This window comes from Podospora bellae-mahoneyi (assembly GCF_035222275.1).
Source record: "Podospora bellae-mahoneyi strain CBS 112042 chromosome 1 map unlocalized CBS112042p_1, whole genome shotgun sequence".
Classification (NCBI taxonomy): Eukaryota; Fungi; Ascomycota; class Sordariomycetes; order Sordariales; family Podosporaceae; genus Podospora; species Podospora bellae-mahoneyi.
In genome coordinates this window covers 3,161,321-3,177,659 of record NW_026946359.1, presented here as the reverse complement: position 1 = coordinate 3,177,659, position 16,339 = coordinate 3,161,321, and the positions used below count along the sequence as shown (strand labels likewise).

Sequence of the window (16,339 nt, the reverse complement as noted above, 5' to 3'; positions counted from 1 at the left end):
ACGAAGCCTCCACAATGGAACCAAATGCGCCTTCAACTTCGGCACACGCGCCACGCAAGAGAAAGAATCACAGGGGCGGCAAGAAGAAGAAGCAGACTAGAAGAAAGTCATTCGCCGGCCTTGCTCCCGATGACGTTGAGTCCGGACTCGATAGGCCTGAGGATATGGGCACTGGCCGTGAAGGATTCTACTCCAGGCCTGGTCGTAATGCGAGCAACACAAGCCTCGACAGCGATGCTTTGTTAGATCACAGGTGCGCCGATCCCTTTTCTTGCACTACTCATTGCGCAGTGGACATCACTAACATTGCAAAAATATAGAGAACAGAAATCCTTCATCCGACCCCGACGTCCCTCTATGATGACAGCGAGCGGCTCCCTTCTCGCCACGCCCGGCGGTAGCAGACTGAAGCATATGAGCAGAGGAGACACCAGCGAGGAAGACGGAGAAGGAGCACCGCTCCTATCTAGCTCTGTCTTCCAACGAGGCGAGACATTCCCGAGCTATGGGTCCGGAGAAGCTACTCTTCGAAGAAGCGGTCCCGGCAGTCGTCACGAATCGAGCAGGAGCAGTTCCAAGAGACGCTTCCTCGGATCCGGGAACGATACTTATAATGTCAACTATCCGCCATCGGTGCCGGGAACGCCTCCGATGCGCCCACTGGACCGCATGGATATGAGCTTCGGCGATGCTTTGCTGCGCGACGAGCTTGAAAACGGTGATTCGCAGAGAAGGGATTATGACGAAGACGACCATGAATCGTTCCACAATTCACCATTGGAGAGGAGGAAGACAATTGCTGCTTTGCAGGCTGAGGAGGATGTGTGCTTTCCCCAAGAGGGCCTTTCTGATATCGCCGACGACGAGCTTGGGATTCGCGATGCTCATGGTTACCGTGGGCGGGCGCGGAGACGTCGCCGCAAGTGGCCAGATATTGCTCTGTTGAATGAATGGAGTAGAGTCGAGAAGGAGGGACGTAGCGAGGAGCGCCGGGTGAAGAGGATGGTAGAGCCCCAGCTCATCAATGGCAGACTGCGGCCTGTCCACCGCGGTTGGTTTCAGGCCGAGGAGGAAGCACCCTACCGGTTCACCTACTTCAACGAAGAGTTCCAAAGCACCATTCACAGCCAGACTATTGGAGAACTGGTCCAGCCCGGAGGCAGTTTCAAGGAGCTGTTCATCCCAGACCCCCCAATCCTGTCAGATTCTTCCGAGAGCGAGGACGAAGACGAGGACCCAACAGTCAGCCTATCACAGGTGTTGGCTGGTCAAAACGGCGACCCTCGAATCCCCGTCCGTCAACCGTCCCTCGCAACTAGCACAACGGCAAACGTTCAACACCAGGATTTCGCCGAGCTTCGAAGAGAACGGACCGGATCCGCTAACAACGGCCGGCCGATGTCGACGGAGCCCAAATCACACCACAGTGAGCAAAAAGCCTACTCTGGGGAGCACACCCCCTCCCGCATGCGATCCCCCGTACCTGACCATGTCAAATCCCCCCAACCAGACAACAACAGCAGCAACAACAACAACAACAACAACAACAACAACTTCCACCCCACCCCCCAAAAGGAACCCAAGCCCATCCGGTATGGCGAGCGCCCAGTCTGGTGGCTTGACATTCTGAGTCCAACAGAGCAAGAGATGAAGATCATCTCCAAGGCGTTTGGAATCCACCCGTTGACAGCAGAAGACATCATGATGCAGGAGCAGCGAGAGAAGGTGGAACTGTTTCGGCATTACTACTTTGTCAACTACCGGTCTTTTGACCAAGACCAGTCAAGCGAGAATTTCATGGAGCCGGTGAACATGTACGTGGTGGTGTTTAGGGAGTGTGTGCTGAGCTTCCACTTTAGCGTGACGCCCCACCCTGCCAACGTCCGCCGGCGCATCCGACAGCTGAGGGACTATCTGATCCTGTCGTCGGACTGGATCAGCTACGCCATCATCGACGACATCACCGACGTGTTTGGGCCGTTGATTCAGAGCATTGAGGACGAGGTGGACGATATTGATGATGAGATTTTGCAGCTGCACTCGACTACTGCCGCGGCGACGACGGATCCGTATGGTAGCAGGAATAACAAACAGGACGGGAGTAGTAATGAGAAGAGGGAGTTGGGGGACGATGCCGAGGCGGGGAGGGACATGCTGAGGCGGGTGGGGGATTGCAGGAAGAAGGTGATGAGTTTGTATCGGTTGCTGGGGAACAAGGCGGATGTGATCAAGGGGTTTGCTAAAAGGTGTAATGAGCATTGGGAGGTTGCGCCGAGGAGTGAGATTGGGTTGTATTTGGGGGATATTCAGGATCATATTGTGACGATGACGTCGAATTTGAGTCATTATGAGAAGTAAGTCTTCCAGTTGTCAGGTATCAAGGCTGGTGGTGAGTGCTGACAAGGGATATAGGATCTTGGCGAGGTCTCATGGGAATTATTTGGCGCAGATCAACATTAGGATGAATGAGAGGCAGGAGCAGACGGCGGATGTGCTGGGGAAGTTGACGGTTCTGGGGACGATTGTACTGCCTATGAACATCATTACTGGCCTGTGGGGGATGAATGTGTTGGTACCGGGGCAGGAGTCGGAGGCGGGGTTGGTTTGGTTTTGGTGTATCACCGGGGGATTGTTGGTTTTTGGGCTGGCGTGTTATTTGATTGCGAAGAGGGTTTATAATATTGTTTGAAAAGACGAGGGGGATGGAGAGGGGGGAGAGTGGTTGGGGGTTTGGATACCACTGGGTTGAGAGGGTGGGTGGGAGGGGTTGGGCACGGTTGAATTGTTTTGCATACACACACTTGGAGTACCTAGGGGCCGGGACGGAGTATAGGTTTCTTTTTTTTTTTGACCACTTGCTTTTGTTAGGAACAGCTTTTTGCTGTTGTGACATTAGGTGGTTGAAAGGGAAGAGCAACTCTGTGTACAGCGGAGACTAGATGTCTATTGGGACGAGAGAGAGAGAGGCACAAGCTGTATAATCATTCATGACGTATATCCTACTAGATGATATGAATAATAAACAAACAATGATGACACATAAACTAGTGGTCACTTGAGATGGTTATAAAATCTGGATTGTATTGCCTTCATGTTCTAGCTCATGCAACTCAGCAGGACTACCAGTTTTCCCCCTTTGTATATAATGCAACGTAACTTTGATGCTCTTCGACACGACAACTTCCACCCTGTGTCCAGTCTTGTCCTTTTTAGTTTCGCCATGTCTTTCAAGCCCAGATGTGTGTGTGTGTCTCTGTGTGTGTGTATCTGCGAAATCCCACGCACCAAAAATGCCATGCTTCCCAAAAAAAAAATCCCTTCCAAAATATTCATCCCTCTCCTTCACCTTCTTCCACTACTAGCCCGCTAGCCACCAACAACCGCCCCCTACCTAGTTCTGCGGGGGTCCACCCGCCTTCTGCACCAACAGCTGTCCCACCGCCAAGTTCGCCACCTCAAAAGCCTTGCTCCCCTGAGGAAAAGTCCCCAGCGCAGCCCACAAATCAATCAACGGCTGCATCGGCTCCAGATCCGCCTTCTTAAGGAGGTTGAGCGTCGTGGCCGTCAGGATGAAGTGGCTAAAGCAGCTGTTCATCGACTTCTCCAGGTTCAGGGCAAACAGGTCGTCAAAGTGGGACCAGTACAGATGGGCATAAACCCGGAACATTTGCCGAAAAATGGTCTGGCATGTCTCCATGAAGTTCTGGGGGAAGCCGCTTCTCTTTCCGATCCACTCCTGGCCGGATTCTGGGACGGGGGTGCAAAAGGCCGGGTTGTCGGCGTAGGAAACGCCGGATGGGTCGCAGGGGAAAATGTTGTTGTCGTCGATTTTGCCAGAGATGTATCGTTGTACGAGGGTGAGGTACTCGTATGCTGGGATCTCGACGGGTTGGAGCCGGGAGTTTAACCAGGTGAAGGAATGGTTGCTGGTGATTGTTAGTGGGTGATGATGATACGGTCTTGCTGGGTGTCACCTACGCTCCGGCTGACATCTTGGGACACCTTCTAGAGTTGCAGATAGATGTTCCATCCTCTTCCTTGTCGTGCACCAGGCGGATGAATGTTACGAGCATTCGCCAGTGGTCAACAACTATGAACATTGGTCAATGTACGGCCCCTGTCTTGACCGCCATGGCATGTTGCTAGCTTACCTTGATGAGCAACCCACTCTCCCATCTCCACAGTCTTGGGCTTCGCACTGAGGGTCAAGAAGTTACCCTTGACAATGTGCTTTGCATAGTTGCAATTTAGCCAGAGCGGCTTGGTTGGGGGGAGGTGATATGAGGTCAAAACCTCCTCTGCGGTGGGGATCATGCCACTTGATTGGTCCATGCCGATGGTCTCGGCCAGAGATGGCGAAGTAGGAAGTGGTGGGAGCTTGACTGAGGTGGTGGAAGTGGGTGTTTGGATTTCCGGAGGAGGAACAGGAGACTGAGCGTGCTGCTGCTGTTCAGGACCGGGTGAGTTTGGGCTTCTTTGGCCTCTGAAGCGGGCGTTTCTAGATAACATATATGTGTCAGCGCGGCTAAAACCCGAGCTAGTGTGTTGTAGAGCGGAGAATATATATGCAAGAGGCCCAGAAGATCGAAGTAGTTTCAGCAAAGTCCGCCCCCTTTCTCCTTGTGTCAACTATTTTGGATGACCAGAAGGAAACAGACAGCCTTGTACTTGAAACAAGCCAAGGGTGCCCGGTTGAGCAGCAAACCACACTTGTGGATCTTTTATTACTGCCTGGTCTGAGAGCCAGAGCCCCTATATCCATCTCTTCCCCAATCTAAAACATGAAGAGGGAGATGTGAGCAGCGTGGTCTTGATCGACAGCTGAGAATGTGACTGGGTTGTCTGTATCAAACCCAGGTTCTCGGGTCTGAACGTTTTGGGAGGCGGCATGGTAACTGCAGGGCCCAACCCATTCCCAGCTACCTAACCCTTGCATACAGCAAGCAGCAAGCAGCAAGCGCTGACAACCACTTGGTAGAGCGGCAGATGTATAAATCAACCAAAAACAGGGGCAAAAACACAAAAGAGTTGAGTTTGAGAAGCTCTTGCCTCGCTCTTGGGTGCGGACTGGGAGATTGGGCTCGCTGGACCGAGACGGGGGGAGAGGGCTTTGGCGAGAGATGGAGGTTTGCGGGGAACAGGAGACGGAGCGGATGGAGGCGACTCACATTCCAGAAAAGAGGTTGGACATTGTCGGTGTGAGTATGTCTGAAGAGCAGCCGTCTGGGAAACAGGTTGAAACAAGGTGTTTTCGTACGATGTAGCGTTGACTAAACCCCGTCACGAAATTGTTTCTTGTATCGAATCGGTCTGCTGCTGGAGCACCTGGACCCCTGACAGTGCCAGCACCTCACCACCTTGGAGGGGATCCCCGCCATATGCACCGCCACATGTACCCAACCAAGCCAATTCTTATCGTTATCGGATATTTTCTTAGCGCGTTCTTGAGCCACACTTCCAATCGGCAACGCGCCGCCGGTGGTGTCGAGCTTCGAGAGCAACCGCAAACCTTCCAAGCGCACTCCAGTCTTTCACACTCTTCCTTTTCCTTTATTGTTAGGAAAATCACGATCGCCTTACCTGTCATCAGACTCGATCGTGACAGCGTTTTCCATCCGATTCTACCAAAGAAACCCGATTAACAACAGGCAATTCCTCCATCATGTCCGACTCGGAGGATATTATCGACCTCCCCGAGGAGGGTGGTGACGACCTTTTTGGAGACGAGGGGGACGAGGTGATGTCGGATCAGGGCAATGTGCTTAGCGATCGCGACCTGGAATCGGACAGAGAGGATGACCGCGACCGCATTGAAGATGAGGACGATTATCCGCGTGAGGATAGAGACTCTCACCACCTGGCCGAATCGATCCCTCTCTACCGGCATCGAATCCCAAAATCAAAAGACAACACGGTAAGAATGGGTCTCTGTATCAATGGCTCCAATGCATCACTAATAGTTCCCACCAACAGCTTCACAACCTCAAAGTACCAAACTTCCTCAAGTTCAACCCAGTGGAATACAAACCCGACGAGTGGCAGCCTTCCAAGTGGGAGCTCAACAATGCCAATTCCGAACACCCCATCCCATCAATCATGTGGCGCCGCGATCCCAAGACGGGGAAGCTTAAGAGCAATGCCAACATTCACAGATGGAGCGATGGTTCCACGACCCTCCAGATCGGAGACGATCACTACGAGATCACATCCAACTCACTCGTCGGACCGCCTAATGAGCCGTATCAAGACGTTAAGGATGCACATGAATACGCGGCAGCTGCTCATCTAACGACCAATTCCTTGTTAATCGTCGGTCACTACACCGAGCAATACTCCATCAAGCCTCCCGAGGAACTCCAGGATGCCGCCTTCGACCGCCTGGTGGCAGGTCTTAATATGAACAAGAAGGAGAGCACCACCAGCAGGCTCATCGCCACCAACGAGGACCCCGAGCGCAAGAAGAGGGAGGCTGAGCTCGCCGAGAAGGAACGGGCAAAGAACCAGCGCCGTCGGGAGACAGCGGCTGCGCGCTCTGAGGGAGCAGGGAGTCGGTACAAGGGCGGGGCTCTTTCCATTGGTGACTTGGAGGGTAGGCGTGGAGCGGGAGGATCCAGGAAACGTGGTGCGCCGGGCGGAGCCAAGAAGAAGCATCGCCGTCCTGAATATGATTCTGACGATGATCTTCCCAGCGGGGCGCGCCGCACGGACAACTACGACATGGACGACGGGTTTTTGGTCGGTAGTGACGAAGATGATGATGTCGTCGAGGATGACGAGGAGGAGGATATTCTGGATGATGAGGATGAGGATGAGAGGCCGAGGGCGAAGAGGCAGAGGACGGCTGACCCGGAGGAGGATGCTGATGGGGATGATGATGACGCCCCGGCTGCTTCTCATCGCCGCAGGAGGCGGGTTGTTAATGATGATGATGACGAATAGGAGCAGCAGTCTGAGAGGCCCGTCGAGGAGAAGAAGGAGCGCCTTGACACCCCCGAGGAGGAAGACGTACCAGAGGACTAGAAGCCCGAAAGGCCCAAAAGGTCCAAAAAGCCTGCTGACACGAAAAAGGGGGCCTTTGACAAAATCAGAAAGAAGCAGCAGGAGAAGGAGGTTAAACAGAAGCGAGAGGAAGAATCAGAGGAGGAGCTGGAAGATTTACCAGAGGACTAGAAGCCCGAAAGGCCCAAGAGGCCCAAAAAGCCTGCTGACACGAAAAAGGGGGCTTTTGACAAAATCAGAAAGAAGCAGCAGGAGAAGGAGGCTAAAACAGAAGTGAGAGGAGGAATCAGAGGAGGAGGATGAACAAGAGCTTGAGGGGCCCCGCCTTTGTCAATAAGGGCGGCGTCGAGCGAAAAATAAAACAATTATATGGCAGCACAGTGATAGGAGGAGTCAAGATTCCGGCTGTCAGGGCTCCTTGGAAACCGGGACAGGGGAATCACTAGGGCTTTTTCAGAGATGGGAGCATTGGTTCATAGATATATGTTTTGGGGTAGGTGTGTCTTGAGGTTTCGCTTTATGGCGAAAACAAAAATGATATCATGTTTCGTTACAAAAAAAAGGGTATTGAACGGTCGCTTGCTTTTCCCCGGCTCTGTAATATGTATAGTTTTTCGTGATCATGTCCCCAAATGGCATTATATCAGTCAGCTGCTAGTAATAATTTGGTGTTCCTGTCCTGTATTCCCCTTGTGTGCCGGGGAAGGCGCCCGCCATGGAGGAATCTACAGCTGTTTCCTCGTCTGAACTGGGGTAGTTCCCATATTCATCTGACCTGTCTGGGGGCGCTCTCATCGCCTCCAAAACGTTTGGTTCAAGCAGTGGTGGCTGGAAGGGCTTGACAGTATGGATTTCTCGACCGGTAGGCATTTGCGCCAACAGTGGGCCGATGGGTGGGATGGGTTGTGTCATGATCTTTTTTGAAAGTTGTTAGCCATATATATATTTGCAATGATCCCTTCGCCCAGCAAACAACGTACCGTATCATTCTGCCTCACCCACTTCCCCTCCAACATCTCAATCACCCTTCTTTCCTCTAACCTCCCCGCATCCGCGCCCCAATCCAGCCCCTTTTCAATCTTTTTATCCTCCCTCCTTTCTGTCCACTCCTTTTTGAGCCCCTTCATCAACGACGACTTTGCCTTCTCCCCACTACCAGAGGAGCCATGTTTCCCTTCCCGCTCCACACCCAACTCCTTCAACCCAGCCCACAACCACCCTATCCCTTTTCCCTGCTCCCCTCCCAGCTCAGCATCAATCCCGAAAAACCGACAGGCTTTCGCCCTGGCCGTCCGCCTCAGGTCATCAAGGTATTTGATAAAATCAGCATTGATCTTGTGGCTGTTCACCAGCGCATAAGCCTGGCTAGCGTGCTCCGCAGCAGCAAGACAGAGCCGAGCAAAGAGGTGGGCGCGGACTTTGGGAATGTCGGGGGATTTGTACATCCACTCCGTGTCATTCTCGTTGCGCTGCTGGAGGACGATGGCGGGGTAAGGGTCGTCTTTTAGGACGGCTAGCAGTGTTGCTTCGGCTAGGGCGAGGGATCGAAGCGCGCGGATGGTGGGGGGGGATATGTCGTTCGACGGGGGAGGCGAGGAAAGAGATTCGGAGCGGGTGGACAGGTAGTCGTATATGGAGGCTGCGTCGAGGAGGGATTTGGTCGCGGAGGAGATGGCGGTTTGGCGCTGGGTGGTTCCGACGGGGGCGGTGGTGGTTAGGTAGAGGGGGTGGAGGTGGAGGCGGGATTGGAGGGCGAGGGCTGCGGCGAGGGTGGTGAGGGTGAAGAAGAGGTCGTATTCGAGGGAGGTGATTTTCAGGCGGGGGGGCTCACGGCCGGGGATGGGGGGGAGGGAGGAGAGGGTTGGTCGCCATTGGATTTGGGGGGCGGTCAGGAGCGTTACGGTTATTTCTTCGGGGTGGTGGTGGGAGGGGTGGGGGGTGAGGCCGGCGTCGAGGGCAAAGAGGTAGGGGAGGTAGGAGTGGAGGGAGGAGATGAGGGAGGAGAGGGCGGGGGATTGGGAATGGGGGGGCAAGCGTTTGAACTTTTTGAGGGTGTCGCGGACCACGCCGCGGTGAGTGCTGGCGTTGAGGGGGAGGGAGGGGTGGGATTCGCAGGTGAAGGAGGAGGAGAAGGAGAAGGAGGAGGTGGTAGGGAGGGTGAAGGGATAAGGCATTTTGGTTAGAGACGTTGCATATATAGAGAATAGAACATCACCAACTCAGTTGTGAAGCTTCACGATAGGCGCGACGAAGGGTTCGTCAGGGGAGGGGCAGCTCTTTTCAGGGGTGACATCACAGGTCACGGGCAGCTGCTGGCGGACCGTGTCGCTGGGCGCAAACGGACCCCTGTCGACCGGAAATTGGAGCTTTCCCCAAGAAACCCCACGGGCAGCTCCCCTGTCAAGTGGAGCACCTGGCACGAATTGGAGCTCCACAGCACATGACAGATTGCTGTCAGCGGCACCAAAAAGTTCCAGAGACGCGCACTTGGACTTCTTTTCTTGTTGAAATCACCACAGACTCGGCGATCATGGCAGGACACACGCCATCACCTCACAAGCCAAGGCGAAAGGCCAAAGGAGCTGGCGGGCCCAGCAACCTCGGCCACTCGATCTCTGTCGAATCCTCAGGACGCGCCCCGTCGTTCCCCCTCGCAGCTTTCTTGTGGCCCGCCAGGGGCTCTGCGTCGCAATGGGAGATACTCCCCATAATCTTGATGGTCGTTGGTCTTTTTAGGTGGGCGGCTAGTCTTTGGGGGTATTCTGGTATAGTTTGCTGTTCAGTTTCTGAAATGTTGTCCGAAGACTGACGTTTACATAGGCTTCCAGAAACCACCCATGTTCGGCGACTACGAGGCACAGAGGCACTGGATGGAAATTACAACACACCTACCCATCACGCAATGGTACTTTCACGATTTGCAATGGTGGGGTCTCGATTACCCACCATTGACGGCCTACCACAGCTGGCTCTGCGGCAAGATCGGTTCGCTCATTGATCCTTCGTGGTTCGCCCTCTACAAGTCCCGCGGTGTACATGATCCGAACCTGAAGATATTCATGAGGGGGACTGTGATTGTGTCTGAATACCTGATCTACATCCCCGCCGTCGTCATCTTCGTCCGTCGTTTCAGCAGGCTAAGCGGCGTTACGAGCTGGTCGGCTTCGATTTCTCTCGCCGCCATCCTCATGCAACCGGGGAACATCCTGATCGATCATATCCACTTTCAGTACAATACCGTTATGCTTGGATTTGTGGTGGCGAGCATGTCGAGCATGCTTGCTGGTCGATACTTGTGGTCTGCGGTTTTCTTCGTTGCTGCTCTTGGGTTCAAGCAGATGGCGCTCTACTACGCTTTCCCGGTGTTTGCATTCCTTCTTGGGAGCTGCTTTTCTCCCAAGATCAACGTGTTGCGGTTCATCAGGATTGCGCTAGTTACGGTTATTGCTTTCGCTATTCTGCTTTTGCCTTTCGTCCTCGGTGCCTACAAGGAGTGGAAGCAGGGCATTCGGTCAAAGCCAGCACCGCTACCATTGTTCCAGGGATTGGCAGCTTATCTTGACCCCAAGGCGTTTTACTACCCTATCGTGGAGCAGCTCGTTCAGATGGTCCACCGGGTCTTTCCCTTTGCCCGCGGTTTGTTTGAGGACAAGGTTGCCAACTTTTGGTGTGCTTTGAACGTGGTAGTCAAGATCAAGCATCTTCCGGCCGAGTTGCTTCAGCGCATGTCGTTGATTGCGACCCTCGCTTCCATCATTCCACCCAATCTGATCCTTCTGCTCCGGCCGAGAAAGGATCTCCTCCCTCTGGCCTTCGCAACAACCGCTTGGGGTTTTTTCCTGTTCAGCTACCAGGTTCACGAAAAGAGCGTCTTGCTTCCGTTGGCACCAATGACACTATTGCTGGCGGGAAGCCAGGGACTGAGCAAGGAAATCAGGGCCTGGGTTGGTTTCGCCAACATTCTGGGCTGCTGGACCATGTTCCCTCTTTTGCAGAGGGTCGCCTTGCGCGTGCCATACGCTGTACTGACGCTGCTCTGGGCCTACCTTCTTGGATTACCGCCAACTTCGCTCAGCGTCTACACTCTGGACGGTCAAGCATCTTTCAAGAAGATCGTCACGGCTTTGATTCATGGAGCCTTCTACCTGGCCATGGCAATGTGGCATGTGCTCGAACTTAACTTACAGCCGCCTTCGGACAAGCCAGACTTGTGGGTTGTGGCTAACGTAGGTGTAGGAGCTGCTGGCTTCGCCCTGTGCTATCTATGGTGCTTTAGCAGACTGGTGTTGCAGAGTGACATTTTGCCCCAGGCCTTGGCGGGCAAGAGGAGCAAGGCCAAAACAAACTAGATCAGCACTAGTGAAGTGTCAACGATTTCTTGAATATGTGGACGGCCATCACCGATGGTTTGATATACATATCTCGATGTCGAAAAGCTCGGGAAACAAACATCCCTCACAACCAATCGGGACGCTTTGTTCACCAACTGTCAGCGGAAGGATCCCCATCGTTCTTCGGCCATTCACCGTGGCAGGGTTGAGGCTTCAACAACCCGGGGCATGGAATATGCCACGACAGCGACTCAATTGGCATGTCGCACTTTGTCTCCGGATCCCTCTTCGACATGTGGAGGGCTCGGACTTTGGCGTTGGGGGAACAGTATCCAAAGGCGGGGATGGCGCAAGGGATCCAGACTGGCGGATTTCACCACGACGCTAGCCAAAAGTCCTTGCCAGTGCTGCTCCCGACGGCTGTTGCTGCTTTGGCCATGAGATGGTTGGTGGACGGGACGGGACGATGAGAGCAAAATATCCATACTCCAACAATATTGTGGTTAGCTATCATGCTGAGATTGGGCATTAATTTGGCACAATCCCCTTGTTCGAAGCACAAGCAAAATCGATGAACCATCCTATCTGACGGCGCAGGAAGGGCAATTCCTACGGGCATAAGCCACAGGCAGGACCAACAGTTCGGTTAGGCGATGATATTCACCGCAGGATGACATGATGGTCAACCGCCTCCAGTCCAACATCAGCCGGCTTCGGGTATCCGTGGCATGTACAATGCGATACACATAGACAATCAAACGATATGTCCAATATTCCCAAATACCGTCTCGATGTATTGAGTGTGAAGCAACTGCCGGCCTCTGTATCTTCTTGAGGGTTCCTTTAAAGTTTACAGGGCTCCCAGGGCTGAGGATGGGATTCACAGAGCTATCCCCAACACGGTAAGAGCCAGACCTTGGCAACGATTGGACCAGCTTCGAGTGGGGAAGGTCGTGATGTTTCTGACCAATCGTGGATTTCCTCGAGCATCTCGCGGCCCTATGTGCGGATCCGTATCGGCTGATGGGCTCTTGGCAAGTTGGCAGCTCCACTGGATCTGTCGTCCCTCCTTGGCGGCCATCCAGTGGGCTGGACTTTTCTGCTGACGTTTGTTTTTTTTTTTTTTGATTTGTTCTTTTGATTTTACCTGCCTTTTTGGGACAGTATGGTGGTGAAACTGCGAGCTGGAAGACTGCAGACGTCAAGCCACGGATTTGAAAGGGCCGTTTGAGGTTACTCGGAGGTTCTTCGCCTTTGGTTCTGTGGGACAGAAGAGAGAATAGACGAAACAGTTGAGATTTGGGGGTGGGGTTCCAACGAGTGTTGGTAGCCTTTTTATGTCTTTATTTGTTTATTTTTGTCGGGCCATGAAGAGGGCCCCTTGGCAGGAAGGGATCTCACTATCTTGGCTGCTGCTGCTGCTGCTGCTCACAACAGGCACGTCAGATTTTGGGCTTGCTTCGAATCTCGAAAGAGACAGTAGGAGATGGGGGGATTCCAGCCAAGGCTATCCTGATGTTGCTATTCCGCCACATCAGTCTAAACCCCTTTGTGTGATGATTCTTTGTGACTGTTTAGTCACCACGTTTTCTTGTCTTCCACTTGGCGCGGGACAGGGGCAGCAGCCGTGATCCGACTTTTTGAGCCTCTTTGTCTGTGTGGGTGATGGCGACACCCGATTTGATGTGGTGGTATCTGTGGTGGTGGTTTGTTCATAATGGTCGGCTGCCCCAAATATAGGAGGTTTGTGGTCCGCTGCCGTGATTTGGTTCTGCATCTTGACTTCACCAAGCACATACTCTCAGCTCCCTGCGAGTGAGGACAAGGCTCGCTCGTCAGTAATCGAGAGGCCCTGGTGCCGACATCCTTGCCACCAGGTCAGGCAGACTTACTGCACACCCCCCCTCTTCTTCTTCTTCTTCTTCTTCTTCTTCTTCTTCTTCTTCTCTCCCCACCTTGATCTTGCTACGCCTTTCGACGAGTGGGAAGATAGCCCACACCCACACCACCACCCACCCACCGCTGTCTGTGGCTTCAAATGCGCAGCAGTCAGCAGTTGAGGAGGGAAACCTTTTAAGGCAGAAGCCCCCTCCCGTTTTACCCGCGGTTGTTTACCGGCTCTGGTTGTGCTCTTTTCTTGCAACACGGAGAGTTACATATACCTGGTGTTCATACACCAGTATATATCAGCACACAAGATGGTTTCATTACATACTCGCAGCCTTTTGGCTGCGTTCTCAACCACAGCAATGGCTCAGTTGACCTATTTGAGAACATCATCAGTCGTCCCAACCCCGACACCAACAGCTTCCGATCTGTCTTCGACTTCAACCCCCTTAGCAACAAGAACAATAGCTGTCGGTCTTGAGGGGCACGCCTTTACACCAAAGGAAACAACTGCCAATGTTGGGGATATCATCAGTCCGTTCCCCCTCTCCCTTGTCCAAACAATATACTAACGCTGTTGTCTCTGCAGAGTTCAACTTCTACCCCGGCGGCCACCGCGTCTCCCGAGCAGAATTCGGCTTCCCGTGCATACCCTACGAATACGTGAACGGAAACACGGAAGGGTTCTGGACGGGGGTGTTTAATCCGCAGGCTATTCTCAATCCGGTATGTTTCCCCCCTCCCTTCTAGATCCCCCATCTTGTCCTAAACCCCCTTTTTGTATAGCCCCCCTCCTACGAAGTCCGCGTGAACGACACCCTCCCCATATTCTTCTACTGCGCCGCTCCAAACTCTTGCACCGACTGGCAGATGATCGGAGTCATAAACCCGAACTCCACGGCCACGTTTGACGCCCAGCTTGCTTTGGCCAGTCAGGCTAAGCTCCAGTTGGAGCCGGGGGAGCCGTTTCCTACTGAGAGTGCTAAGAACGGTCCGACGACGAGTCCTGTTCCTAGTGGCGATAACGACAACGACAATGGGGGAGGGGGGCTGGCGCCGGGAGCGATAGCGGGGATTGCGATTGGGGCTGCGGCGGTTGTGGTACTGGCGGCCGTGTTGCTGTACTTGTGTGGGAGGAGGGGTGGGTTTGATAAGGCTTATCGGAAGAGCTTTGCTGGGGCGGGGAGGGGGAATAGTATGGCTGAGGCTGCTAGTTATAATCCGAAGAGTCCGGGGGGGGGTGGTACCGTTCCTGGGTTTGGTGATGGGGGGGTTTATGGGCAGTTTGGACAACATGGGAGTCCGGTTGTCGGTGGAGGGGGAGGATACCATGCCGGGATGGGGAGCAGCCCGCCGGGGAGTGCGCACCCGGGGTATGTCAGCCAGCAGCATACGGGGTTTAGTGAGGGGAGTTATGGGCTTGGGCATCGGTGAGTATTTCTCTCGAGTGTTGATGTGGTGAGAGATGGGTTGGTTGCTAACAAGGAGATGTAGTTCTGCGCATGCGAGTCCGCAGCCGGGGTATCTACCTCCTTTTGGATATACACCACCGCCGCCGCCGCCGGTGCCGGTGCCGGTGCAGGCGCCTGCTGAGTTGGATAGTGGCGGTGGCCAGGGGGTGACGGGGAGCCCGCCGCCGAGGTATCCTGAGGGGGATACTTGGGGGAGGAAGTAAAGATTGTGTTTTTTTTTTTTTTTTTTGCTTGGTATATAATCTTGGGTAGGTGGGTAAATACCACTGGAAGGGAAATGTGGGGATTGAGACATGGGTTTGGCGTCCTTGGTTATGATTTTATTCTAGGGGCTTGAATATAGATTTCCAGTGTTTGGTTACTCCATGCTTGATACACCGTGATGACTCTCGAGTCTTTGAATTACATGAGTTCAAATTTACACGACCATCACATCGTTGGATGAGCTGCTTGAGCTGTAAAATATGAGGCAAGCCGAATGGGCCGTCAAAGATGCTGACCCCTGACGAGCGAGTTATTCTCATCTCTTGACGATGAGGTACATTGACGAAAAAAATTGAGATGAAGCCCGTACCTTGCATCCCCAATCTCACACCTCCCAATCCGACCCGGCTGTTGGCCCAAGCCAGTGGGATGCGGGGAGGCAAACGAGGTGGGATGTGGGAGGAGGGTCGCTGATCAGGCCTTTGCGAGGTTGTATCTGGGATGGCAGAGCCCAGCACTGCCGAGCGTACATCAGCTGGGAGTGTGCGTATCTGGATGTTTGTCTAGTTGCGTGATTATATAAGTGCCAATACGGCACATTTACCCTCCAGAAGATGAAATAGCCGCGCTGAATCGCCTATTGATCTTCTCAAACCAGAAATCTGGGGAGTTTGGCCGAAGTGGAGCAAGGGAGGGGGAGGGCTATTTCTGGGGATGTGTGTGTACGCAAGCACTGCAAGTCTATCAGGCTATTTAGGTGGGATTTTGGTTCTTCAGCTAGTCACTAACGGCTGTACCTGAGCTTTTAATCAAGAACTCTTGGCTTTCGCTAGCGTACACCTAACTTGTGAGGTGAGTAACCTGCTTAGATGTGTTCGCTGAAGACACAGGAGCACGATGAATTGCATATGTGAAGTTGACGGGCGGACGGGCTCGCCTCTCTCCCACTTTTCACATCGCGGGTGAGGCGTTTTTGTTCTGTCTTTCTGATGGAGGTGAGGTGTGTGTACTGGACTTCCCCCACCCCCATCTCGGCCTTCCTAAACGGGACTTTGGTGCGGTAGTCTTACCCTCTGGTTGGCTACAGATTATTTTGGGGGTCAAGTCAGACCTCTTTTCAACGGCGTGGTAAGCCCGATGTTCTTGTTTCCCGACGGAATTTAGTACCGGTAGCTGTGTGGTCATGGCACAATCATGTTTCGTTTCTATTAGACTATGTGGCCAACACTTGATATGGGCGCTTATTCTTGAAGGATGATCTGGTGTATAAGTTGGGCATATTGTCTGGACTGTGGTTCGTGTTACTTTGATCTCTTTTTGGTCTGTTTCACTGACATCAGATCTTGCCTCCCTCCTGGCAGGTCATCAAGTTGGCAGGATTTGTCGGCGATGGTCTTGAAGATCACACGTGGAAAGTTGAGCTGCTTCCTTTGCGCGGCTTCGCCG

General features: G+C 53.3%; 6 protein-coding genes across 6 annotated transcripts; 4 read left to right on the top strand and 2 right to left on the bottom strand.

The window, feature by feature from the left end:
* Positions 1 to 14: 14 nt before the first annotated feature.
* Positions 15 to 2,358, top strand: MNR2 (CorA metal ion transporter; the record flags this gene model as incomplete). Its single annotated transcript, XM_062874264.1, has 2 exons — positions 15 to 253; positions 321 to 2,358. The coding sequence occupies 2 exons, from the start codon at positions 15 to 17 to the stop codon at positions 2,356 to 2,358; spliced, it is 2,277 nt and encodes a 758-aa protein (XP_062737381.1).
* A 701-nt stretch (positions 2,359 to 3,059) lies between these two features.
* MOB2 (Maintenance of ploidy protein mob2) lies at positions 3,060 to 5,334 on the bottom strand. The gene is made up of 4 exons (XM_062874263.1): positions 5,169 to 5,334; positions 4,152 to 4,498; positions 3,979 to 4,090; positions 3,060 to 3,926 (listed from the first exon to the last, which is right to left on the bottom strand). Exons 1-4 carry the CDS (start codon positions 5,189 to 5,191, stop codon positions 3,392 to 3,394), a joined length of 1,017 nt encoding a protein of 338 aa, XP_062737380.1. The 5' UTR covers positions 5,192 to 5,334; the 3' UTR covers positions 3,060 to 3,391.
* Positions 5,335 to 5,572: 238 nt separating this feature from the next.
* On the top strand, positions 5,573 to 7,501 carry QC761_109710 (uncharacterized protein). Its single transcript, XM_062874262.1, has 2 exons — positions 5,573 to 5,914; positions 5,974 to 7,501. The coding sequence occupies exons 1-2, from the start codon at positions 5,663 to 5,665 to the stop codon at positions 6,937 to 6,939; spliced, it is 1,218 nt and encodes a 405-aa protein (XP_062737379.1). The 5' UTR covers positions 5,573 to 5,662; the 3' UTR covers positions 6,940 to 7,501.
* PALC1 (pH-response regulator protein palC) lies at positions 7,468 to 9,320 on the bottom strand. Its single transcript, XM_062874261.1, has 2 exons — positions 7,980 to 9,320; positions 7,468 to 7,914 (listed from the first exon to the last, which is right to left on the bottom strand). The coding sequence occupies exons 1-2, from the start codon at positions 9,171 to 9,173 to the stop codon at positions 7,654 to 7,656; spliced, it is 1,455 nt and encodes a 484-aa protein (XP_062737378.1). The 5' UTR covers positions 9,174 to 9,320; the 3' UTR covers positions 7,468 to 7,653.
* On the top strand, positions 9,260 to 11,348 carry ALG6 (Glucosyltransferase-like protein; the record flags this gene model as incomplete). Its single annotated transcript, XM_062874260.1, has 2 exons — positions 9,260 to 9,764; positions 9,820 to 11,348. Exons 1-2 carry the CDS (start codon positions 9,440 to 9,442, stop codon positions 11,346 to 11,348), a joined length of 1,854 nt encoding a protein of 617 aa, XP_062737377.1. The 5' UTR covers positions 9,260 to 9,439.
* Positions 11,349 to 13,528: 2,180 nt separating this feature from the next.
* QC761_109685 (uncharacterized protein) lies at positions 13,529 to 14,892 on the top strand (the record flags this gene model as incomplete). The annotated part of the gene is made up of 4 exons (XM_062874259.1): positions 13,529 to 13,751; positions 13,807 to 13,943; positions 14,004 to 14,647; positions 14,712 to 14,892. 4 exons carry the CDS (start codon positions 13,529 to 13,531, stop codon positions 14,890 to 14,892), a joined length of 1,185 nt encoding a protein of 394 aa, XP_062737376.1.
* Positions 14,893 to 16,339: the final 1,447 nt, after the last annotated feature.

Coding starts and splice junctions, on each gene's coding strand:
- MOB2 (XM_062874263.1), bottom strand. CDS start 5,191: ATGTCCAACCTCTTTTCTGGAAT. Junction 4,499..5,168: donor TCCAACCTCTTTTCTGGAAT/GTGAGTCGCCTC, acceptor TATGTTATCTAG/AAACGCCCGCTTCAGAGGCC. Junction 4,091..4,151: donor AGAGTGGGTTGCTCATCAAG/GTAAGCTAGCAA, acceptor CAATGTTCATAG/TTGTTGACCACTGGCGAATG.
- QC761_109710 (XM_062874262.1), top strand. CDS start 5,663: ATGTCCGACTCGGAGGATATTATCGACCTCCCCGAGGAGGGTGGTGAC. Junction 5,915..5,973: donor CAAAATCAAAAGACAACACG/GTAAGAATGGGT, acceptor TCCCACCAACAG/CTTCACAACCTCAAAGTACC.
- PALC1 (XM_062874261.1), bottom strand. CDS start 9,173: ATGCCTTATCCCTTCACCCTCCCTACCACCTCCTCCTTCTCCTTCTCC. Junction 7,915..7,979: donor GGGTGAGGCAGAATGATACG/GTACGTTGTTTG, acceptor CTTTCAAAAAAG/ATCATGACACAACCCATCCC.